At 41.2% G+C, this 24,278-nt stretch overlaps 2 protein-coding genes and 1 pseudogene across 5 annotated transcripts in view; 1 reads left to right on the forward strand and 2 right to left on the reverse strand.

Moving 5' to 3' along the window:
- Positions 1 to 21,152, forward strand: part of LOC120475091 (apolipoprotein B-100) — a 52,799-nt gene extending 31,647 nt beyond the window's left edge. For all 3 annotated transcript variants that reach the window (XM_039665822.2, XM_089132874.1, XM_089132873.1), the window contains 16 exons: positions 48 to 498; positions 802 to 913; positions 1,550 to 1,696; positions 2,319 to 2,530; positions 2,603 to 2,798; positions 2,907 to 3,086; positions 3,168 to 3,347; positions 4,553 to 4,720; positions 5,294 to 5,499; positions 13,351 to 13,530; positions 13,604 to 13,713; positions 13,804 to 14,004; positions 14,173 to 14,300; positions 16,113 to 16,171; positions 16,255 to 16,622; positions 16,693 to 21,152. In XM_039665822.2, the coding sequence (XP_039521756.2) occupies positions 48 to 498; positions 802 to 913; positions 1,550 to 1,696; positions 2,319 to 2,530; positions 2,603 to 2,798; positions 2,907 to 3,086; positions 3,168 to 3,347; positions 4,553 to 4,720; positions 5,294 to 5,499; positions 13,351 to 13,530; positions 13,604 to 13,713; positions 13,804 to 14,004; positions 14,173 to 14,300; positions 16,113 to 16,171; positions 16,255 to 16,622; positions 16,693 to 20,915 (7,121 nt within the window). In that variant the 3' untranslated portion in view covers positions 20,916 to 21,152. The remainder of the gene's footprint in view (positions 1 to 47; positions 499 to 801; positions 914 to 1,549; positions 1,697 to 2,318; positions 2,531 to 2,602; positions 2,799 to 2,906; positions 3,087 to 3,167; positions 3,348 to 4,552; positions 4,721 to 5,293; positions 5,500 to 13,350; positions 13,531 to 13,603; positions 13,714 to 13,803; positions 14,005 to 14,172; positions 14,301 to 16,112; positions 16,172 to 16,254; positions 16,623 to 16,692) is intronic.
- On the reverse strand, positions 5,897 to 8,047 carry LOC120475121 (zona pellucida sperm-binding protein 4-like; annotated as a pseudogene). The gene is made up of 8 exons (XR_016169190.1): positions 7,416 to 8,047; positions 7,147 to 7,335; positions 6,976 to 7,073; positions 6,747 to 6,904; positions 6,466 to 6,658; positions 6,249 to 6,396; positions 6,091 to 6,163; positions 5,897 to 6,006 (listed from the first exon to the last, which is right to left on the reverse strand). The product of XR_016169190.1 is annotated as a zona pellucida sperm-binding protein 4-like (transcript).
- On the reverse strand, positions 9,610 to 12,203 carry LOC120476388 (zona pellucida sperm-binding protein 4). The gene is made up of 8 exons (XM_039667366.2): positions 11,128 to 12,203; positions 10,860 to 11,047; positions 10,689 to 10,786; positions 10,460 to 10,617; positions 10,179 to 10,371; positions 9,962 to 10,109; positions 9,804 to 9,876; positions 9,610 to 9,719 (listed from the first exon to the last, which is right to left on the reverse strand). Exons 1-8 carry the CDS (start codon positions 12,170 to 12,172, stop codon positions 9,637 to 9,639), a joined length of 1,986 nt encoding a protein of 661 aa, XP_039523300.2. The 5' UTR covers positions 12,173 to 12,203; the 3' UTR covers positions 9,610 to 9,636.
- Positions 21,153 to 24,278: the final 3,126 nt, after the last annotated feature.

Consider the following 24,278-nt stretch of genomic DNA (forward strand, 5'->3'; position numbering starts at 1 on the left):
ATAATTTGCATGCATTTCAAACTGAATGCAAAATGTTATTCTTCCAGACATGGCCAACATGAAACCCCTCCATCAAGACAGCAGTGTTGACATGAGCCCCATCCAGGATAAAGAAGCTGCTCTTGTTGTTCTGAGGGAAATTGCTGTGCTTTCCAAAACCAACGATGGACGCAAGAGAGCCCACTTGGCCCACAAGCTCGTAGCCGTGATCCGCAAGATGGAAGCGGAAACTTTGGCGGCCGTTGTTCCCGAGGCATTGGAAATCTCTCAGTCTGTCACGTACCAGGCTTTGCTGCAGTGCGGTACCCCAGAATGCTGCAGTGCTGTCATGCAGATATTCAGGACCTTCGACAAGATCTCGGGTGAGATTGACGCTGCTGTATATGCCATGGGAATGATACCCCGGTCCTCCCGGGTCCTTGTCAAGGAAATGTTGGCGATGGCAAAGTTCAAGCCAAGCAAACCCATCTACTACGCTCTCAGCAATGCTGTGAGAAGGTGAGGGACAGCTGTAGAAATGTATTCCAAGGTGAAAGTAAAGCTTCAACTAACATATGAGCTGAATTTTACAAATTGGTAGCATTTTTGTAGTTCAAACAGGTAAGGATTGGCCAAGATCTTGGGTTTCGTTCCAAGGGAATGCATACACAATGTTATTATTGTAAAATTTTGCCTTGATTATAGTGTCTGACCAAGGAATAAATACAGGACTCTTGAATTTGCAGAATCCACAGTTTTTTTTTCTCACTGACTGTCGTCAATGTTGTACGCAAGTCCACTTTCTTCTTTGTGTGACCCAAGGCTCTTTGAGACGGATGGAGTCACCAGTGAGATCCAGGCAGTGGCTGATTACGCCCTTGAACAGATCGGTGATTGCACAGGGGACCAGGAACACGTCTTTCTTTCTTTGAAGGTATGTTCACACAAAATCCTACATGCTAACAAATTAAACTTTAGACTCTACAACTAAAGCCCTGTTCGGATGGTAATTGTTTGTCATGTGGACCCAAGGTATTTTCAATATTTACAGGCTGTGATTTTATTGCCTTCTGATTCCAGAATGTCTTTGTTTTTCTTCCACTATCTACATAAAAATTCACAGCTAAATTACCGTCTATTTTTTTATGTTGGTAAGTTAATTGCCATCAAATGCATAAGAAGGGATCAATCAAAAAGTAATTTTTTTAAAATTATGTTCGACCACTGCCAAGCAATGTATGGTAACTGGTTTGCATAATGTGTGCATAGCATTTTAAGTAAAAAGTTTGTAAATGATACTTGATTGACCAAAACTTACTCGTACCGTACAATGAATTTGACACGCCAAAATGGATGTTGGGCTCCAACTCTTGAATGCCTCAGCAAATTGGGACGAAACTTGGTGCATGTCATCATAATCATGACTCGATGGTACTTGCACATTTGTGGCACTGCACCACCTACTGTTCAAGAGAAAGGAAGATATTAGTTTTTGCTTATATCTGCTGGATGGTCTGGCCAAACATCATGCATTTGGTCTCGTTAGATTACCCTAAAAGTCTTATTACAGGTCATTGGCAACATGGCGGCTGCATTGGGAGCTGCGCGTCCTGCTTTGCAGTCTTCTGTTATTCAATGCATCAAACAGCCGTCTGCCTCCGCCGCAGTCCAACAGGCCGCGGTCCAGGTCTACAGACAGACTCCTGTACCTGAAGAGGTGAGCTGTTAAATAAATCCACAACTCTTGGTGAGTTTGAAGTCAGTAAATAAAATAGGTATAAAATGCTGCAATTGGGCTTAAGAAACTATGACTCTTTATTTCCGTACATCATAAATGACTTGGTAATATCAAGTTATCTTGCGTTCGGATTCCTGTTGTTTTTTGATCGCAATCATGCGAGATGCTTCTTGGAGGGAAATAAATGAATCAAATTATTCTGATGACGGACTTTGGCTCAGGCATTTCAGATCAAACCAACATCTGAGATGCTGTGATGCGATTGGTCCGCTGGTTAGTCCAGTTATCCAATCACATCTTCTGTTGAGCCAAGTCTAGTTTTTTTATTGTGCATAGAGGTATTTATTATGTAAATGTTTATGCGCACGTCTTCTTATTGGATAAAATTTATCTTCATCTTGGCGTTTCCATCCAGTAATATTCCAAACATAGATGGATAGAAATAGCTAATTAGACTCTGAAAAGCTGTATCACGTAATAAACATGTTTAAATGAAAAACTTCACTCTGAAACCGGTTGTGCATGTATTTACCTAATACAATCATAGCATGCACTTTATTCTCACAGCCCTAGTATAATGGTCCTTTCATGGCTTTTACAGGGCCGAGAGGTGCTCATGCGTGCTGTTCTGGACAGAGCCGCGTCCGTACAGAAGCGTGTAGCTGCGTATCTCATCTTGATGAAGAACCCCACGCCTGCTGAACTCGCTCAACTGGCAGCGGCTCTCCTTGGTGAGGAAAATCCTCAGGTCAAGAGCTTCATCATCTCTCATATCAGCAACATCTTGAGCTCTACGGCACCAGAGACCCTGGAGTAAGTTAAGAAGAAGAAGAAGCTAATCTGTTTTTCAGAAGAAAAGGTAATGTTGTTTTGTTTACTCCCTAGCTTGAGACAGAAGAGTCGAGAGGCCTTTCAAGGCAACGAAATTGAAATGCTTATGGAACCAAATGAACTCTCTTGGTACTACAGACTTGGGTCTCTAGAGGGAAACATGATCTTTGAATCTTCTACTGAACTTCCAAGGGAGGTCATGTTGGAGATGACCTTGAATGCTTTTGGATTTGATATGGACTTGATTGAGGTACAGAGTTCAATAAAAGTCCAACATTTAATTGAAATCTGTTTGATATGGGCCAAATTCTGTTTGCCGTAATCAAGCAACTCTAATGTCTTTGATTCTTGCTTTCAGATTGGCATGGAGGGAAAGGGCTTTGAGCCCATTGTCGAGGCTCTCTTCGGTGACGATGGATTCTTCCCAGATACTATCATGAAGACCACCTTTTATGCCACCGACAAAATGCCCATCGAACTCAATGAGGTCTTGGACAACATGCTGCCGTTCATGGGAAACGATAGGAAGAAGAGACAGGTATTAAATCTACTGAAAGTTGCAAATGGATATATTTCTTCACAGCTGGATCCCAATCTCATTCTCTTCTGTGTGCTGTAGGCTTCTCAAAACATAGTCAATGAAATCAGTCATAATATCAACAAGCTTATCGAGGACTTAAAGGCCCAGGATGCTCCTGAAGCAATGGTGTACCTCAAGCTTCTGGGTGCTGAACTTGGGTATCTTGATACAAAAGATGGCAAGATGATTCAAAATCTCCTTAAGATGATCCCCACTGACGTGAGTACAGTTTTACCAACCACCATGTCATCACATGGATTTTGTCATCAGAATTAGTAATGCAAACAAGGGAGTTGATATGTCAACTTTTTAAAGGGTTAGTTCACCCAAAAATGAAAATTCTGTCAGTATTTACTCACCCTCATGTTGTGCCAACCCCGTAAGACCTTCGTTCATCTTCGGAACACAAATTAAGATATTTAAGATATTAAGATCGCTCCTGTATACTAGTCCATAAGCTTCTTGAGGGAATGACAATTGCTGGCCTCGAAAAATCATTAAAGACATTGTTAAAATAGTCCAAGTGACTACAGTGGCTCAATCTTAACTTTATCAAACGACGAGAACACTTTTTGTGCGCAAAAAACAACAAAAATAACGACTTTATTTCAACTATTCGTTTATTTCTCTCTCTGGCTCGAGTCAGGTTACTAGTTTAATAGCGTAAGCTTCTGTTATTGTGCATCACACACATGACCAGCGTCGGCCAATAGTGAGCCTACGTGTGTCGTAGCTCTACGCAATCACATTACGTTAACTGACTACAGGCTCATGGAGAAGGAAGTGAATAGTTGAAATAAAGTCATTATTTTTGTATCGCAGAATCGAACCGCAATACTTGCTTGTATCGCAATAATATCAAATGAGAATTTAAAAGCTCTTGACTTTGTTTCTAAAGAAAAGCATCAAAGCACAAAGATTATTTGGTTATTGGATGGGAGGTGCTACAAAATATAGAAAAAAATTCTCTTGATGCATCAATTAAAGCATTGACCAAAAGATTGATCTAGATTTAAAATGACGTCAATTATCCTATAAAACTCATCTTTGCTAATTAAAATGACATATTTAAAAAAAAAACATTGCTGTGAAAATTTCTTCATGCCTTAAAAATAGCTTCAATGTAACTCAACACCCTTGTGTCTCTTAGTATGGAATCATGAATATGCAAATTGGTCCCCACCTCTATACACTAACATTACAAATTTTACAATCCTGATCAGTATCGATTAAAAATTAGATGTCAACATTGTCAATCAAACACTAGCATCCACACAGCTGACATGTTATGACACAAGAAATGCTAATTAAACGTCACTGTTTGGGTCAATAATTTCTATCCTCCAAAACTGTTTGCTCAAAACAATAAATTTCAGTTACTGAAATGTCTTCGCATTACTAATTAACATTATATTTTTATATAGTTCCTCAAAAGACAGCTCTCAAGTGTCGACAACGAGCTTTTCCTTCTCTACATGTTCATGGATAATGAGTTTTTTCTGCCCACCGGAGCTGGTTTTCCACTGAGAGTGGCTCTGTCTGGGACCTTTACTCCTGGAGTCAAAGGAGGACTGAGATTTAATCCAGGCAAGGTTAGTCCAACACACTTCAGTCATGCACAGGTCATTGTCAACAACAGATTATCAGGCATTTCTACTATTATGCTCGAAGATGTGTTCATGTTTTTGAAAACTGCATTTATTTGATCAAAAATAAAGGAAAAGTTGTGAAATATTTCAATTTATAAAAAAGTTGTTGTCTATGTAAATATATTGTGCAAAGATCTTTATTCCTGTGATTGAAGCTGAATTTTCAGCATCATTACTCCAGTGTAACATGATCCTTCAGAAATCACTCTAAAATGATAATCTGATGATCAAGCAATTTCTGATTTCAATGTTGAAAGCAGTTATATTTCTGAGAAAATATGAATGAACAGTGATGATAATCAGACATATTACTTGAGCAACATATTAGAATGATTTCTGAAGGATTGTGTGACAGTAAACACTGGAGTAATGATGCTGAAAATTTAGCTTTGATCACAGGAATAAAATATATCTGCAAGCAGCAATTTCCAGGCCTTTTTATCAAATAAATTCCAAAACAATCTTAATCCAAACTTTTGACTGGTAATATACTAACATGAATTAATGACTATACAGAGGGAATTTGTTTTGACCCTGTCTGCTGGCATTGAGTTTGTGACTGAGATTGGGACTCACTTTCCCGACTATGTTCCCTGTGGCCTGGCGATGCACACGAACATCTATCACGAAAGCGGTGTTACAGCGAGGCCCTCTGTGACCGACAGCCAGCTCAAGCTCTCCATTCCAGCTCCTCGTGGACCAACAGAACTCATTAGCATCACGTAAGTGAAACTTCAAAATCAATGCATAAAGGATTTAAAAGCCCTTCGCAGAAGAGGGAGACGCAAGAATGCAAGCAACTGGCAATTATAAGAAAAGAATTGTGATAGTCCAAATTACCTATACACACATTTTATTCCTAGGCAGAATTAAATGGTTTCAAAAAAAAAAAAAAAAATAGTGAGGGTCTACACCCTGCAAAAAACAAAGCTATACAGAATCATACACACAGGTTAAGTATTGGAGCTTGAGTAGTTCTGTAAAAAGGCTTGGCAGAAACTCGGCTCGATTAGTTCAAATCAAGCACCAATCAGAATGAACAACCTTGCTAAAGCACAAATGGACCTTTAGTAGTGTGGCCCAGTAAATAAAACCAAGAACAGTCATGCAAGAGCCGACTTGTTGAACAATACCAATTTATTAAATCTAAATTGACATGACCAGGTTAAGTTCTCCACTAGACACCACAGTTTGCCCACTAGAGATGGTCTTGATGGGAGTGTCCCTTCCTGTAAGAGAAGTGGTAGAAGCATGAGGAGCATTTATAAACCAAATTCTCACGGTTCCCAAGTCAGTTTACAGCGAGCACTCACTTTTCCTAGCGCAGCTTTGCTCACAGGAGCCAGAAGAGGGATGGCACACTGCTGTACTACAGTGGATGAAGATCTAACAGAGGGAGAAAAGGTTTAGCCAGAGAATTCACTATAAAAAGTACTAATATTAAGGGTTGAGGTAAGGCTGCGGAGCATACGGTTTCCTGCTGAGGAGCCAGTGATGATGGATCAACAAATGTGAACATCTTCACAATAAAGCGCTTGTAGTGGGTTGGGAACTGAAGACCAGACGATCCAGTCACTGGAACCAATGTGGTCAGGTAACGATCATCCTGGTAAGGGCATCTGAAAGGCAAAGAGGGAATCAGAAACTCCTTACAGCACACTAGATGGACAAAGACTGGCCGTACTCACCCATCAACCAGAAGGTCCCATTGGGGTAGACTGAGTGGACTGGGGGTTGACGTCGCCCAGCAACGTCCCAGCATCAGGACAATGTTGGGGTCAGTCCTCTCCAAAACACGCACCTCAACATACACAGGCTCCCGCAGGACTTTTGTAACAGGATAATCAGCATCACTGTAGTAGGACGTGTACACCTCGTCCCCTGAGGAAGAACTCAGTGTTTAACCAGAAACCACTGAAACCTGGAGCTTTAGAAAAGCTTTAGGCACACTCTTGGGTCAAATACGTACCTTCTGCACAGCCTTTGGTGACACACTGACCATTTGCTAGCCTAAGCTCCACCCTGAGGGGTCCAGGAGCAGCTACTGGTGGAGGTGGAGGAACAGTGTTGACCTCCACAACCAGAGCTTCCACAGAAGTACCAGAGTACCTACACTGGAAGAGAAGCCTGGAAAACAAACAGTGAGCTTGTAGCATTTGCCAAGGATTAACAAACCTGCTAAAGCATACATCACCCACTCAAAATGGCTGTCCCTTGTGATGGAACCAAGTGGTCCGATACCCACTTCATACGAGGAGGTCATTCTGTTTTCATACACCACATACCCACGGTCCTCCTGCAAATAGTAACACTGTTGGCATCCAGTCCATCCAAAGCCATGCAGAACAAAACCACAAGCAGCTACTCACCATCATGCTCGTGCCGCACGCAGTGACATGGGAACTGGTATATAGCAAAGAAAGGTGTGGATCCCACAGGACTGCAAGCTGGATCATTTCCACCCAGGAGACGCACTGAATCCAGGCTCAAACGAGGCAGCGTGACATCTCTAGCCACCACTACCACAAACTGACCATCTCTTATACACTGGACAGTCACTGGAACAAGGCACAAGAGCTGGTTATTGATGAGGATCGGTTTAACAAGAAAAACCTTTACATTGACTCTACACTCTTACCGGCCTTCCCATAGTAACACTGCTGTCCGTTAAAGCAGCAGTTGATAGCTGCACACTCAGCACCACTGATACCAGGCGGTCCACATTGGATCTGCTCATAATCAGCTACACTACATTTGTCAATGGGTTCTGCCTTTACCACTGGGTACTTAGACTGAAACTGCTGAGGAAACTGTTGACTAGCTTGCTGTTGAACAGACTGAGGAAACTGTTGACTAGCTTGCTGTTGAACTGACTGAGGAAACTGTTGACTAGCTTGAACTAACTGAGGAAACTGTTGACTAGCTTGCCGTTGAATTGACTGAGGAAACTGTTGACTAGCTTGCTGTTGAACAGACTGAGGAAACTGCCGACTAGCTTGAACTGACTGAGGAAACTGTTGACTAGCTTGCCATTGAACTGACTGAGGAAACTGTTGACTAGCTTGAACTGACTGAGGAAACTGTTGACTAGCTTGCTGTTGAAACCTCTGGTCAGATTGCTGGAACATCAGAGCTTGAGGACTTTGCGGCAGATTACTCCACTTTGGAACAGCATGACAGAAAGCACAGAACCAAACACAAAGTGCCAGAGACTGAACAACACACCAATATCCTGCCATTGTCCAACAGCTAATCACACTGTTGAGATGCTGCCCTTTGATTTTTTGTACTCTACCGATTTTGGCTAATTAACGATAATCCCTCCCTTTTCATTAACAGTCATGATTCTCCAGACTTGCATGAGTGTGGAGTTTATCCAACTGGGTGTTTCCATTTGTTCTTAAAATTCAATTGTCCTTTGTTTTTCCACCCTTTTTTAACATACAAAGAATGCACATATTGAGCTTGATGCAGAATAGTTTACTAGTACTATTTCTGCCGTTCAGAATTTGGCCTTTGTTTTATGCTTCATCCTGCAAATATAATGGTGGATGTTTTGGCTTTTCTGGCCTGTGTATTCAGATTGACTCAAGAGTTTGACATGCAGGATTATGTTTCAATGATATGGAAGCCTTTATCAGCAAGCAATAGCTGCCGTATTCTTAAAATGATCTTGCATTTCTACTATTATGCTCTTATATGTGTTCATGTTTTTGAAAGCTGCATTCATTTGATCAAAAATACAGTACAAAATGTGAAATATTATTCCAAATTAGAATAGCTGTTGTCTTCGTAATAATAGTGTAAAGTCTAATTGATTCCTATACTGGCTAACGCCAGACCACATACCATTTAGAATGAGACGTGGTCCGGAAACCACGTTAATTTTCTCGTATTTGAGGCATGGTTTACGAATGCCCAGAGCCATATTATTGGGTCCTACAAATGTCTATCAAAGGTGCCTGTGCTCCCTCCCCATTCTGTGATTGGGTCCCTATTTCAGGGGAAATTTCGGTTCATGGGGTCCAGGCTGCTTAGAAGCATGAATAAAATCACACTGTGGCAAGGCAGCATGGGGAAATACAGGCTAATTTATTCCTGTGATGAAAGCTGAATTTTCAGCATCGGTACTCCAGTCTTCAGTATCACATGGTCCTTTAGAAATCATTCTAATAGGCTGCTTAAGAAACATTGATTACCATCAATTCTTTGCCAGTCTGCCAGCATTGAGTTTGTGTCTTAGATTGGTACTCACTTTCCTAACTACGTTCACTGTGGTCTGTAGATGCACACGAACAAGCATCAAAAGACACCTGGAAATGGATTTTTTCAATGCAATGAACAGATTTAAAAGCTCTTCACACAACAAGTAGGGCTACACGATGATGGATAAACCGATAATCATTATTATTCTCATTTGAGTTATTTCTTCTATCCAAATTATGTAATTTTTTTTATGTGAACACAAAAACATCTACACATATGCAGGGTATATTTTCCAGAAATACTGTAAGTCACAATTCCAAGAAACCCACAATTGTGAATAAGTCACTAATATGATTGTTATTCCTTAGCATAATAATCTGTGAGACGTAAAATATTGAGCTTTATAGAAGCATAGGAACCCAGGTTTGCAACTGGAGCTTGGCAAGTAGTTCAGTGAAATGGCTTGGGCAGAAGTTTGGCTTATTTAGTTCAAATCAAGCACCAATCAGAATGAACAACCTTGCTAAAGCACAAATGGAACTTTAGTAGTGTGGCCCAGTATATATCTAAAAAAAAAAAAAAAAAAAAAAAAAAAAACACCCAAGAACAGTCATGTAAGAGCCGACTTGAACATCAGTACCAATTTATTAAATCTAATTTGACATGACCAGGTTAACTTCTCCACTAGACACCACAGTTTGCCCACTAGAGATGGTCTTGATGGGAGTGTCCCTTCCTGTAAGAGAAGTGGTAGAAGCATGAGGAGCATTTACAAACCAAATTCTCAGGGTTCCCAAGTCGGTTTACAGCGAGCACTCACTTTTCCTAGCGCAGCTTTGCTCACAGGAGCCAGAAGAGGGATGGCACACTGCTGTACTACAGTGGATGAAGATCTAACAGAGGGAGAAAAGGTTTAGCTTTAGAATTCACTATAAAAAGTACTAATATTAAGGGTTGAGGTAAGGCTTTGGAGCATACAGTTTCCTGCTGAGGAGCCAGTGATGATGGATCAACAAATGTGAACATCTTCACAATAAAGCGCTTGTAGTGGGTTGGGAACTGAAGACCAGACGATCCAGTCACTGGAACCAATGTGGTCAGGTAACGATCATCCTGGTAAGGGCATCTGAAAGGCAAAGAGGGAATCAGAAACTCCTTACAGCACACTAGATGGACAAAGACTGGCCGTACTCACCCATCAACCAGAAGGTCCCATTGGGGTAGACTGAGTGGACTGGGGGTTGACGTCGCCCAGCAACGTCCCAGCATCAGGACAATGTTGGGGTCAGTCCTCTCCAAAACGCGCACCTCAACATACACAGGCTCCCGCAGGACTTTTGTAACAGGATAATCAGCATCACTGTAGTAGGAAGTGTACGCCTCGTCCCCTGAGGAAGAACTCAGTGTTTAACCAGAAACCACTGCAACCTGGAGCTTTAGAAAAGCTTTAGGCACATTCTTGGGTCAAATACTTACCTTCTGCACAGCCTTTGGTGACACACTGACCATTTGCTAGCCTAAGCTCCACCCTGAGGGGTCCAGGAGCAGCTACTGGTGGAGGTGGAGGAACAGTGTTGACCTCCACAACCAGAGCTTCCACAGAAGTACCAGAGTACCTACACTGGAAGAGAAGCCTGGAAAACAAACAGTGAGCTTGTAGCATTTGCCAAGGATTAACAAACCTGCTAAAGCATACATCACCCACTCAAAATGGCTGTCCCTTGTGATGGAACCAAGGGGTCCGATACCCACTTCATACGAGGAGGTCATTCTGTTTTCATACACCACATATCCACTGTCCTCCTGCAAATAGTAACACTGTTGGCATCCAGTCCATCCGAAGCCATGCAGAACAAAACCACAAGCAGCTACTCACCATCATGCTCGTGCCGCACGCAGTGACGGGGAACTGGTATATAGCAAAGAAAGGTGTGGATCCCACAGGACTGCAAGCTGGATCATTTCCACCCAGGAGACGCACTGAATCCAGGCTCAAACGAGGCAGCGTGACATCTCTAGCCACCACTACCACAAACTGACCATCTCTTATACACTGGACAGTCACTGGAACAAGGCACAAGAGCTGGTTATTGATGAGGATCAGTTTAACAAGAAACACCTTTACATTGACTCAACATTCTTACCAGCCTTCCCATAGTAACACTGCTGTCCGTTAAAGCAGCAGTTGATAGCTGCACACTCAGCACCACTGATACCAGGCGGTCCACATTGGATCTGCTCATAATCAGCTACACTACATTTGTCAATGGGCTCTGCCTTTACCACTGGGTACTTAGACTGAAACTGCTGAGGAAACTGTTGACTAGCTTGCTGTTGAACAGACTGAGGAAACTGTTGACTAGCTTGCTGTTGAACTGACTGAGGAAACTGTTGACTAGCTTGCTGTTGAACAGACTGAGGAAACTGTTGACTAGCTTGCTGTTGAACAGACTGAGGAAACTGCTGACTAGCTTGCCGTTGAACAGACTGAGGAAACTGCTGACTAGCTTGAACAGACTGAGGAAACTGCTGACTAGCTTGCCGTTGAACAGACTGAGGAAACTGTTGACTAGCTTGCTGTTGAACAGACTGAGGAAACTGTTGACTAGCTTGCTGTTGAACAGACTGAGGAAACTGCTGACTAGCTTGCCGTTGAACAGACTGAGGAAACTGTTGACTAGCTTGCTGTTGAACAGACTGAGGAAACTGTTGACTAGCTTGAACAGACTGAGGAAACTGCTGACTAGCTTGCCGTTGAACAGACTGAGGAAACTGTTGACTAGCTTGCTGTTGAACAGACTGAGGAAACTGCTGACTAGCTTGCCATTGAATTGACTGAGGAAACTGTTGACTAGCTTGAACTGACTGTGGAAACTGTTGACTAGCTTGAACTAACTGAGGAAACTGTTGACTAGCTTGCCATTGAATTGACTGAGGAAACTGTTGACTAGCTTGAACTGACTGTGGAAACTGTTGACTAGCTTGAACTAACTGAGGAAACTGTTGACTAGCTTGAACTGACTGAGGAAACTGTTGACTAGCTTGCTGTTGAAACCTCTGGTCAGATTGCTGGAACATCAGAGCTTGAGGACTTTGGGGCAGATTACTCCACTTTGGAACAGCATGACAGAAAGCACAGAACCAAACACAAAGTGCCAGAGCCTGAACAACACACCAATGTCCTGCCATTGTCCAACAGCTAATCACACTGCTGAGATGCTGCCCTTTGGTTTTTTGTACTCTACCGATTTTGGCTAATTAACAATAATCCCTCCCTTTTCATTAACAGTCATGATTCTCCAGACTTGCATGAGTGTGGAGTTTATCCAACTGGGAGTTTCCATTTGTTCTTGAGATTCAATTGTCCTTGTTTTTCCACCCTTTTTGAACATACAATGAATGCACATATTGAGCTTGATGCAGAATAGTTTTCTAGTACTATTTCTGCCGTTCAGAATTCGGCCTTTGTTTTATGCTTCATCCTGCGAATATAATGGTGGATGTTTTGGCTATTATGGATTGTTTTTTCTTTAAAACGCGTCTTGGATTTCTCTTGGCAACAGGCCTTAGTATTCAGACTGACTCAAGAGTTTGATGTGCAGGATTATGTTGCAATGATATGGAAGCATTTATCAGCAATAGCTTAGTTATTCTTAAATGATGCACCATTAAAAAAAAACAATTTCTATAATAAAGTGTTTTAATATCCTGCACACACTGTAAGAGATCATTCCGTATAGCTCAATATTGTATTTAGCAGGGTGCAGACTGGACCTGAAAGTAAGGCAATAATATAGCTCAATTTAATTTAAACATGAACATTTATTGTAATATGAGTCTTGACAGAAAATAACAGTGTCCGTTAGAAGTCTCTCTTCACGAAAAAATATCGGTCATCAACGTTGTCTCTGGTGGGTAAGAAATGGTTAAACAAATAAAACTTGGTTTCACTACCAAAGAATTAATTCTCTAAACTATGCTTGAATTCAATTATTAGAGGACAACTATTATTTGAGACAAAAGTAGTCATGTGAAAATGCACAAGAACTCATTAGGGCTGTTCTTGCACATATGCAATGCTCTCAGTTAACAACCAATGTGGAACCAGATTAAGAAAGCACCAGTCTACTATTCAATAAACATTACTGGGACCACTCGAGTTTAAGGATTTAACCGCGATACACCGCTCTATAGTAATTTGAAAGTGATTGCAGTACCAGTTTTGGCCATAATCTTACATACGGCTCCTTTAATTATTAGAGACAAATAAAAATTGTGATCAAATATATAAATATGATTAATCGTACAGCCTTAAAAAGTGTCACACGTTACATACATTAAATGCTGTTATTTTCCCCCATCTATAGCAATTCTCTGGTGTCTGTTGTTGGTGCCAAGGCTACGCCCATTCCTGCCAAGGGCGAGTTTATTAATATGAATAAATGCACTGCTTTTTTCCCTGGACTGAAATACTGTACAGTCCTGAAGTATCCTGATGCAACGTCAAACGATGCTGCCCCTTACTTTCCTCTCACTGGTGACAGCAAGTAAGTGAAAATCATCTATTTTCCAATATCGAAATTTTTCTCAAACATTTCATCCACATTCGTCTGCGTTTAGATTTGCTGTTGAGCTCCATCCATCTGAAGAGGTCACGGAGTATATTGCCACCATCAGCTATGCCTACGAAGATGAGGCAGACAAAGTCACGTATAGCCTGAAGGCTGAAGGTTAGAGATGACTTAACAAAATACATAACTGGATAAATAAAAGAGAAAACATTTCAATTTTACCATCATTTGTCTTTTGCTCACTGACAGGAACATCCCATGAGGCCAGAACTGTAGTAATATTGAACCGACAGCAGTACAGCATCTCTGCAGAGTTGCTTATCGATTCTCTTCAGGTTGATTCTAAAGTTTCTGCAAAACTGAAGCGTGGTGAGAAGTTGACTTTGGAAATCGAGAGTGACCTAAAACTCCCAGAGACGACTTCTGTTCAAACACTCATCCTCAAATATGGTACATGTCCAGTACAAATGGCCTGTCGCGATTATTGATTGTGGTTATCAGATCAAATTTAGATCTGTTCAGCTTAAATTTCAGTCTCAGTTTGCCATTCAAATAAGGAAATATATGACCATGACAGTGTCATTCTAGTGAATTATCTCTCTCAAAATATATTCTCAGAGAATGAAAAGATTGAGGCTGAATTTAAGTCTGATGTCAGATCTGAGATACAAAGAATCATTCCCAACATCCTTCTTGATGGCCTGAATGAGATGAAGGTCCGCGATGTTCTGGCAAAGGCAGTTGCGGTGAGAACTTCCCTCAATTTGTTTTCCATCAGCTTTCGAGAATATCCAAAGAAACACTGCAAAAAATTCTGTTCTTACTTAGTATTTTTGTCTTGTTTCCAGTCCAAATATCAAACATTTCTTAAATCAAGATGCATTTACTAAAGTAGTAAAAATAAAAATAAAATAAAAATTAAGTTAGTTTTTGCTTAAAACAAAACTCACTTAATTTTGATCACTTCCCCCAGATAATATCTTATGTCATTTTACTCATCTAGTGAATGGTTCTTGATTTAAGGATTTTTAGATATTTGGACTGGAAACAAGACAAAAAATACTAAGTAAGAACAGTTTTTTTTTGTTGCAGCAAATAAATGCTTATTAAACTTAAAGGGAGTGTTAACCCTAAAATGGACTAACATTAAGTAATTTACTCACCCTGATGTTGTTCTAATAATGCCATATACCCTTCTTTCTTTTTCGGACCACAAAAGGAGAACATTTTATTTAAAAAAAAAAAAAAAAAAGGTAAATCCAAGGTAAATCATCAACACTATCATCCCTTATAAGTGTTTTATTTAATTGAATACATATATAAATAGTCTCAGATACATCACAAAAAGCTAAAATGCATGCGCAGGATACTTTACTTCCTGAACAAGTGCGCGCCCTAATCCGTGTTGCTTTCACATTCACGCGAACCGCAGCATGAGCATGATGGGAGGAAATTGGTGGGAATAAAAAGCTAAAATAATCTAGTTGTAGCCTTGTAAATAGTGTCACTACAAGATTCAGTGTTTCAAAAATCTTTAGTCTGAGACTAAAAACACTGAACCCAAAGTCTTTAGATGTAGCTAGAGCATTTATTGAGATCGGGGAGTGAGGTTTACTCGCACAGCAACTACTAGCTGGCCTCCGTTACACTCACCCCCCTAAACCTCACTTTCATCCGGGTCACGGCACCAATGTAACCCCTCACACCCGGGTCCAACTCGACCCGCTCCGAGCGGGCCTCGAACCCGGGTCTCCGGCGTGAGAGTCAGGCGCGCTAACAAGGAGGCTAAAGACTGCAGCCTCTAGCGTCTGTCGCTAGAGCACCTATTGAGATCGGGGAGTGAGGTTTACTCGCACAGCAACTACTAGCTGGCCTCCGTTACACTGATAATCTTATAAAGTCTTTTCTAAATCTAAATCGGCATAATGTGAGAATGTCAGAGAATGATCCCTTGTGACAGAACACATATTCCAAGTGTTCAAGGGGTTTACGATAGGGTTTAATGCATTTTTAATGTAGGGTTTTACACTAAATTTATGTATTATTTAATTTATCAAAAATCCTGACCTTGGCCACAAGTTGTAAGAAATTAAAATAAATTAAAACACATCATGAAATACGTCACCTATACAATCCGAAAAGTATCCACGTACTTTCTTCACTGAATCAAATATAGATGTGAACACAATTTTTTGTTACGACAAACACAAAAAAGTACATGGATTGTATTTCATGGTGCTTGATTGCTCACAACGTGAGTCGGAGTGAACTGCATCGCTAATAAGAGTCTCATGAATGAATGCAGTTGAGCATAAAGGATAAGGATTTTTGTTAAATAATACATTAAATTGTGGTTTCTTTTCCACCAAGCTCTCTCATAAACCAGTGGACCATTCTGTGATACTTTTGCATCTTTCTATGAAAGTTTGAGGTTGGTGCAGGAGGATAGGTGCACGAGGAGGGCTTTTTTGTGGTCTGAAGCATACTGCATTAGAACAACACCAAAGGTGAGTAAATAATGACTTACTTTTATTTATTTATGTTTTACATGTATGCAGATTTTGGGAGTCCACACTGTGCCGGTGATCACTCTTCCTGAAAGATTGTTCCTAAATGTGTGAGTAAATGACACCATGTTCAACAGTATTTCAATTAATTTCACAGTTACCAGTTAAAATTAACACGTGCTTTTTAATACAGAGAGGCTGCTTTTAAACACCACTTTGGCCAGCATTACTATACCATCACTCTTCCCTTGCCCTTGGGTGGAAAATCCACTAGGGATTTGAACTTTCCCACAACCCTCTCCACACCAAACCTGATTGTACCTCATCTTGGTCTGGAGTTTGAATCTGCTAGCATTGACCTTCCAGAGGTCTTCATTCCTAGGAGCGTGTCGCTGTCTGTCCCAACTCTCGGATTGGTAGAGTTGTCCGGAAAACTAAACAGCAACTATTACATCTTAGACGCAGCTGTGTCTGCAGCCAGAGATCCTGCTGAAAGTTATTCTGCTAAGTTTGAAGTCACTGGCACAAGTCCTGTTGACCTCCTCTCCCTAAAGTTCGAAGGTAAACCTATATTTGAAGTACCACATGCACTTGTTTTGGATGGTTGCTTATTGATTTATTTATTCCGCAGGATCTGCTCTAGTTGATCCTCTCAAGGCGAACGTAAAGGCCGTGCTTCGCCACAAGATTATGAATGCCACGATTGGTGTTGAGGGGGAAGTGGAATTTGCTGAAAAACTCAGTGTGAGATCCAAAAGCAAGCTTGAAGTAACTAGCCATGTTGGAGTGCAAATTTCATTGGAGCACACTGGACAGTTTGGCGTTGATGCCGAGGAGATTTCTGGAGATGGAAACCTGGAAGGATTCTTCAAGGCCGGTTCAGTCCATGGTTCAGGAAACTTTTTGCAATCAGTCTCACTCCTCCCATTCAGACGAGAGGCAAAGATGAATTCTTCACTGAAAGTAGATTCAAAACTTCTTCAGGCTTACAACTCCTTTGCTGTAGCCTTTGCCAATGGAGAGCTGATAATTCTGTCCAACAACACAGCATATGACAACCTTGTAACATTGCTAAACATTGCTAAAATAACCTTCAAGGAATCCCAGCTTGATCTAAATTCTCATACGAAAGCAAAGCTTCTTGGCCTGAAGATTCAAAACGTGGTTGAGACCAGAGCTGGCGTTGAAGCCGTTAGAATTAAGATTGAGACCTCAACTTACAGCATTGAAGAACGTATCCATTCCCTGATCACAGGAGCTCTGGACATCAGTGGTCTAGCTATTCACAGTGACGCCTCTGTTAAACTCATTGGACAGCAAGCTGTCCACAAAGCCATTCTGAACCTCAATAAAGATGGCCTGAGAACCTATGGCACAACCTCACTGCAAAGCTTCCTGCAGGAGCTTAAACACACCTTCGAGATCACCTACAAAAATGAAACGGCCACTGCTCAGTGCAAAACCATTGGTAAAATCATGGGAAGTCACATTGACCACATCACTGAGCTAGAGATTGCTGGACTTTCTGGCAAAATCAAAAATCATATACGTTTCAACTCCAGATTATTTAATTTTGTCACCAACAGTGATGGTACATCTATTCCATTCAGTTTCAATTTTGATGCCAGTTTTAACAGTAAGGATAGCACATACTTCCCTTATGTAAAGACAGGGCATGATTTTACCGCAAAAGTCTTTCTAAAAGCAGAACCACAATCCTTAGCTCACTCTCATGAATGCAAAATCTCAACCAGCCTTCACCTAGACAACGCTGTCGACATTAAATCACTATTTGAAAGCATGTCTGACACTCTGCTTATCCCCTCTGAACAAAAGATTAAAGTGGCAGTTAAGGCTGAAGTGAACGACTATGCCATTAAACAGGAGATCAGCGCTTACAACAGTCCGGCACGGCTTGGGCTGGAAGGGTCTGGAAAAGTGCGCACCAATCTGTTCAACACTGCCAACACTGCTTATCAGGACTTTGCAGTCTCAGGCTTCCTAAAGTATGACAAAAGCACCGATACACAATCAGTTAGCTTGCCTTTCATTGAAAGTTTTTCACAACTCCCTGAAAACATCAGAAAAACACTTGTGAGCATGGGCGAGACCCTGAGGAAATACATCAACCGAGAGTGGATTCAGAACATACCTCATCGTGTAAGCGACTTTGTGTCTAAATTGAACTTTGAGAGAAGAGCTGTGCAGCTGAAACATGCCTTGAAAACTCTGTACCACGAGAACGCATTAAAGCTGAAAGGTCTGATCGGTGCTTTTGAGAAATTAGTGAGTGATGTGTTCAACGGTTTCAGTGAGGCATTGGATAGTTTGGGGGAATTGATTGTGATGGGTATGCATATGGACAAAGTTGTTGAAATCCTCCCAAAGTACATCAAGGTATTGATATTTTCCATCATTGAGGACGTAAAAAATATTCTAAGCTTGATCAACACCCAAGGTTACTCAAAGCTGAATGAAATCTTCCATCCTGCCAATGCTGAGAACAAGCAGATTCCTGCAATTTCGACATCTCTTCTAGTGCCATCTTTTGGAAAACTGTATGGTGAAATCACAATCAAAACCCCTCTCTACAACGCCAGAACCTCTGCAGAGTTCAAGAACGCCTCAGAGAGATACCCTTTCTTCACAGCTTGCATTAACTCTAAAGGAACCTCTGCAAACCTCAACGCTCTGAGTTATGATCTAGAATCCACTGCACAGATATCAATCCCCGAGACGAGTCCTGTAATACTATCTGAAACTTTCAAGTTAGCACACATTGATTTGACTTTAGACCAACAGGCGTTGTTGACTCTGAATGGATCTGCCTCTAACAATACTGTCTTTCTTGAAACTTCATATAAAAACCAGGTGAACATCCCCTCGCACTCACTGTTTGGTGACGTTATCCTGATTCAGAAGGCTGTAGCTCGCCAGGATGATTCTGCATTCACACTGACAGTTAAAAATGAAGGAACCGGCAGATTTGCCCTTCGAGACTTCTCAGAGAAAGGCACCCATAAGAGTGAATTGCATTTGGACATGGGCATTGGCGCCGCCAAGATGTCTTTTACTGGCCACACTGATAGCGATACTCTGCAGATCAAGATGAAGATGAAAGTGAATGCTGATGCTGTTGCTCTAAGCCACCTTGAATTCAATGCTAGTGTTGATACCGAGTCTCCATTTATCAAGAACAGTTTGCTGGTTGCTTCTGGGAAGGCTCGTTTGGGGGATATGACGGTGGAAATCAAGGCATCCCACGTCACGTCAGTTGTCGGAGCTGTCAGCGGTGTCCTCTCCAATGCCGCCAACATCATGACTTGTCCTAATGAGGTTGCTATTGACTTTCAGAACAGGGGTATTGCTAAGATCAACCTCTTCGAGTCATTTTTAGGCAATGTTGATGTCCAGAAAGACTTCACTGTTACCTTCAACTCTAACATACAAGAAATCCGCAGTGTGCTATTCGCATATTTAAACAATTACAACTACAGACATAACATCACAGCCAGCAATGGCAAAGCTGAGATGGGTGTTTACGCTGTTGTGAATAGTTTGGCCAGCTTTGGGTACTTGAAAGCTGCAGAAATGTTTGTGCCGACCATTTTCAAGATTTCAGCAACTAGAGAGCTGAACTGGAATGATGATACTGGCCTATGGTATGACTTTACCACAAATGACCAGCCTGTTAATCTAAGTGCCACACTTGTCTACCAGAAGAGCTGGTTTGCTCCTATTGTTGATTTGATTGTCCCTTCATTGGGTAATCTAGTGTCTGAGGTGTCTTTCAAGTCCTCTATTCTTAACCTCAATGCTAATGCAGGTGTTTACCCGAAGGATTACTGGATGGGTGTAAGTGCCACGACTGCCTCCATGTTGCAGGGATTGAAGGCCAAGCTTAATGGAACCACTGGCCTGACCACAGAAAGTGGATTGAAACTGGCCTCTTGTTTGTCTTTGGAGAATGCCCACATTGGCGGTCATCATGAGAGTACCTTGACTCTGGAAGACATCTACGAGGCTGTGTTGTCTGTGGACACAGTTGCTAAGATTAATCTGACAAGCTTAACTATTGATGCCACTCATCAACTTTCTGCGGACCCCAAGGTCCATCCAAAGGCAACATCAAACTTGAAGATCAAGTACACTTTCGATCGTCCAGATTCGGTGGCTGCTGGACATGGAGATGCTGAGAATACATTAAAGCTGGATGCAACTCTTTCCTTCATCTCCATTGAGTCTACAACCCAAGTAACCACAAATTCTACATTCACAGATGCTACTGAACTTAAGGGAGAAATGGATAATCAAGCTAACATCTATGTGAGTGCTGATGGTCTGAAATCCAATCTGAAGACTATTGGAAATGGGTACATTGATTTTAAACATTCTAAGCTTAAGTTTGACATTAGTGACCAGCTGACCTTGGAGGGAGATCTTGACCGTATGTATTCTTTGCTAGAAATTGATTCAAACTATACATATTTCCATCACAACTATGGTGAATTTGCAATAAACCACACTGCTCTTGGTAAAGCTGAACTTGTTCCCCTAAGCACCCTCTTGACTGCTGTAGACATGTTCTTGACTCAGCCAAGTCGTAGTGACTTTGATGTGAGAGAAACAGAAGAAAGTATTTTTTCATCGAATGGGTTTGAGAGCAAAACAGAGATTTTCTCCCGTTGGTTCAATTCAAGTATAGAAATGTCAGCAGAGTATAGTAATGTACCCATCACAAAGGTCATGTATGGGTGCTCTTCTAATCTCACATCTCCATCTACACTTCTGGAGTATCAGGGTGAATTAAGTATAACTGTAACTGATTGCACAGTTAACAATGATTTCTGTTGAATACACACCGGACCGGAGGATATATTTCCTTAAGGGATTGATTTCAACTAATCATTGGGCTTTATTTACTGTATGCTTGCTCATCTAGGCCTCATTATCACTAACATGAATAGATTCAGAATAACTTTAAAAGTCCCTCTCAAGAACAATGATGTAAACATGGTTGTCTAGTGATTGAAACCCTGAAATATTATATCCCATTTAAACACTACAATAAATGGATGATTTAACTGTAAATACAGACTCGACTCTTCTTCATTGAGAACCTCATGTTTTGTTTTGGGTGGTTGTCATACACACACACACACACGGCTCATTGTAGTGTAGTCTACATTTGTGACGTAGTCTTTGGTTCACTGCAGTTTTAAGGAGGAAATACTCAGCAATGCTGTCCACTTGAACTTAGTGTGTTAAAGCAGATTAAACACACCACATACACACATTAAACAACATTAAAAGCTGGATTTACACCACAGAGGGACGTATAGCGCTTTACTCTTAATCGCCAAAGCTCTTGTGTGCTGTTTTATAATAATAATAATCTGTTTTCAGTCACTGACATACAGTAAGTCACGCCAGTTCTGTCACACACTGTTTTAGTACAAGCTGTGTCAACCTGCTGATCCAAGTGATTCGGCCGTGAGAGTATCAATGTGTGTGTGTGTTAAACAGGAGTGTTTCATTGATCGATGTCCAATGTTAGCCTCATTTCTCAGGGATATCTATATCAAGAGGCTCGTTCCTGGATGTGTCTTGTGAGCATGACTTGTTCTTTTTCTTACTGTAATCTGTAAAAATAGCCAGAATCATCCTTGATGTGACTTCCAAGGCTTTGGTTTCACTAAAAGTTTGTTTTAGAGCAGATTTCATATTCAGACCCGAGACTAGGAGTTTAAAGGCCAAAGTATCATACTATTGACCTTCAAACTCGATAATATGATTATATCAGGATTATTATGCTGTCTCGTGGTCCGATCGAGCTCAGCGTGTGCCTCATAGTGGCAATCCTCTCCTTTTGAACAGAATCGAGTCAAGAACGGTGTTCATTCCTTTGTTCTTGAATCATCTGTGGGTCCAACACTCTTATGACTTCTTCTAGTCAAAGATCATATCTGTCATATCTGATTGTGAGATCTCTCGGCTCGATTTTCTCTCAAATGTGTCCGGGCAGGTTTTCAGCGATTAGGCAGTTACTAGTGAATGGGTCGTTGAATCTTTCAGTTAGTGTTGGGTCGAGTCCACCTTTGTGGAGTCCGAGACCTTAACAATCGAGGCCGAGTCTGGTCAAAGATTTAAATTATTATTTTAATATTAATCATTTGAAATAGACGTTTCACAAAGACCCGCCCCTCTTAGTTACTGTTGCTACGTCCGACAAGCCCTTCCGCTCTCATTCCACACACACTGAGACATATAAGACTGGCAGTTCAAACAATTCTAACAATAAATACAACATTCTGCCGCTTTGATTAAACAAGTACACTAAACTCCGCTTCACGTCGTGCATTAATGCACAGCTATCCGTTGATTATCTTGCTGATACATTTACAATTATCCATATTCCATACCAGATGGGGGCAGTACCTCCAGAAAATGTGTTGTGCCGCGGCCGCGCGCACTCTCACGTCTTCAAACAACACGAGCAGGCGCCGTTTTGCTCTCTTCCTCCGCATATTAATGAAATCAATGACACGATAGTAAAAGGTCGGAAGACCGCAGTTAAATGTGGAGCATTTGGAGATTTTTAGAGATCAGAGACCCAATGAACAACATCTCAATACTAAATTATAAAGGCCGTCTCATAGACGCCTGTCTCAAAAACAAGCCGGTGCATTTTGACGATATGGGAAAATAAAAGCCCGGCCTATTATTTGAAGTTTTACGGTATTCGTTTTGTTCATGCTACATTTTTATTGTTAGTTTGAAATAATTTGACAGACAGCATTTGCTGATGTTGACCAAGCTAGCGCCAATCAGAGCTGCCAACTCTCACGAATTCACCGTGACACTTTTCACACGCTCTCACGCCACACATCAGAAAAGGACACGGAGACCGACAGACTAGACAGAGCAGGTTAGTTATGATATATAAAACAATCTCAGCTCAATTTTATTACGCAATTCAAACAATAAATACCGTTTTGGCGCTTGTAAATGTTACACGACAGAGCACACGTCACCTCTACTAGCTAATGGTAAAAGAACACGAACACTGTTGAAAGATATGTTACAACTTACCAAAATGTATTCCTCATGAATAATATCGACCAATCATTTTTTGAACTCTTATCTGAACTGAAATGTAGTAGTGGGCTGTATTTCCACACGATTTACATCAGGTTCAAGTACACACAAGCCGCGCGAGTTACTCGTCTATTGCAGTTTGGCTGGTGGTAACGCTGCCCGCCCGCATACCGCCTCCTATGGTCCAAACTGGTATTACGACACCTGCCGGGCCGGGGCTACCCAGATAGCAAACTGATGTTGAATCAACGTGGAAATATGACATCGAAACAACGTTGATCTGACATTGTTTTGCTCATCGAATTAACGTTGAACCAACGTCAGATGCGTCATTCTTTCAAAACTAACGGAAAATCAACTTGAAATCAACGCGTTGTTTCAACGTTATGAAAGCAAACCAATTTTCGATTTCATTTAGCTTTGAAGAATGCCGCGTCTGATGTTGGTTCAACGTTAATTCGATGAGCAAATCAACGTTGTTTCAATGTCATGAGAGACGTCGTTTCCACGTTGATTCAATGTCAGTTTGCTGTCTGGGTAGTAATTTAGCATTCTAATTCAGGTTAATATCTCTGCAGCACTATAACTTGTCATTTTTTTAATGACATCATCAACCTTATTTCTTCTCATTCTTGATGCATGTAGCTCATTTTTGGGATATTTTAACCTCAATTCTTACACATGGCACCTTTAAAGCTGTTATTGATGTTCGCAGTATTTGACTAGAAGGGTCCAACGGGCGGCTGTTTCAGTTGCGGCTCGATGAGAAATATAATGTAGCGATTCAGCGGAAATGAAGTTTAATTTATCAGGCATTCCTCAAGAAAATTCCTCTGAAAAGCGAACAGATATGCGCTGAATTAGAGACGGTAAAAGTGAGTGGGTCCAATATCATTGGTCTTAAAAAGTGAGTGGGTCTTGTTGTCCCACCATTTACAATGGTTCCAACGCCCATGGATCAATCTGCTAGTTTCCACTTTGCTAGAGTCCACTTTAAATGAGCCTTGGCCCAGAGAAAACGCCTGCGCTTCTGGTTCCCGTTTAGATATGGCTTCTTTTTTGACCTATAGAGCTTTAGCCGGCAACGTATCAAATGTTGAAAGTGAGACATTTTGAATT

The sequence above is a fragment of the Pimephales promelas genome, chromosome 7, assembly GCF_988280905.1.
Source record: "Pimephales promelas chromosome 7, fPimPro1.hap1.1, whole genome shotgun sequence".
In the NCBI taxonomy this organism is placed as follows: domain Eukaryota; kingdom Metazoa; phylum Chordata; class Actinopteri; order Cypriniformes; family Leuciscidae; genus Pimephales; species Pimephales promelas.

Excerpts from the sequence above, each read along its gene's own strand:
- LOC120476388 (XM_039667366.2), bottom strand. The coding sequence starts at position 12,172 with ATGGCAGGACATTGGTGTGTTGTTCAGGCTCTGGCACTTTGTGTTTGG. Across the intron at positions 10,787-10,859 it reads CGTGCGGCACGAGCATGATG|GAGGACAGTGGATATGTGGT; the intron begins GTGAGTAGCTGC and ends TACTATTTGCAG. Across the intron at positions 10,110-10,178 it reads TGGGACCTTCTGGTTGATGG|ATGCCCTTACCAGGATGATC; the intron begins GTGAGTACGGCC and ends TTTGCCTTTCAG.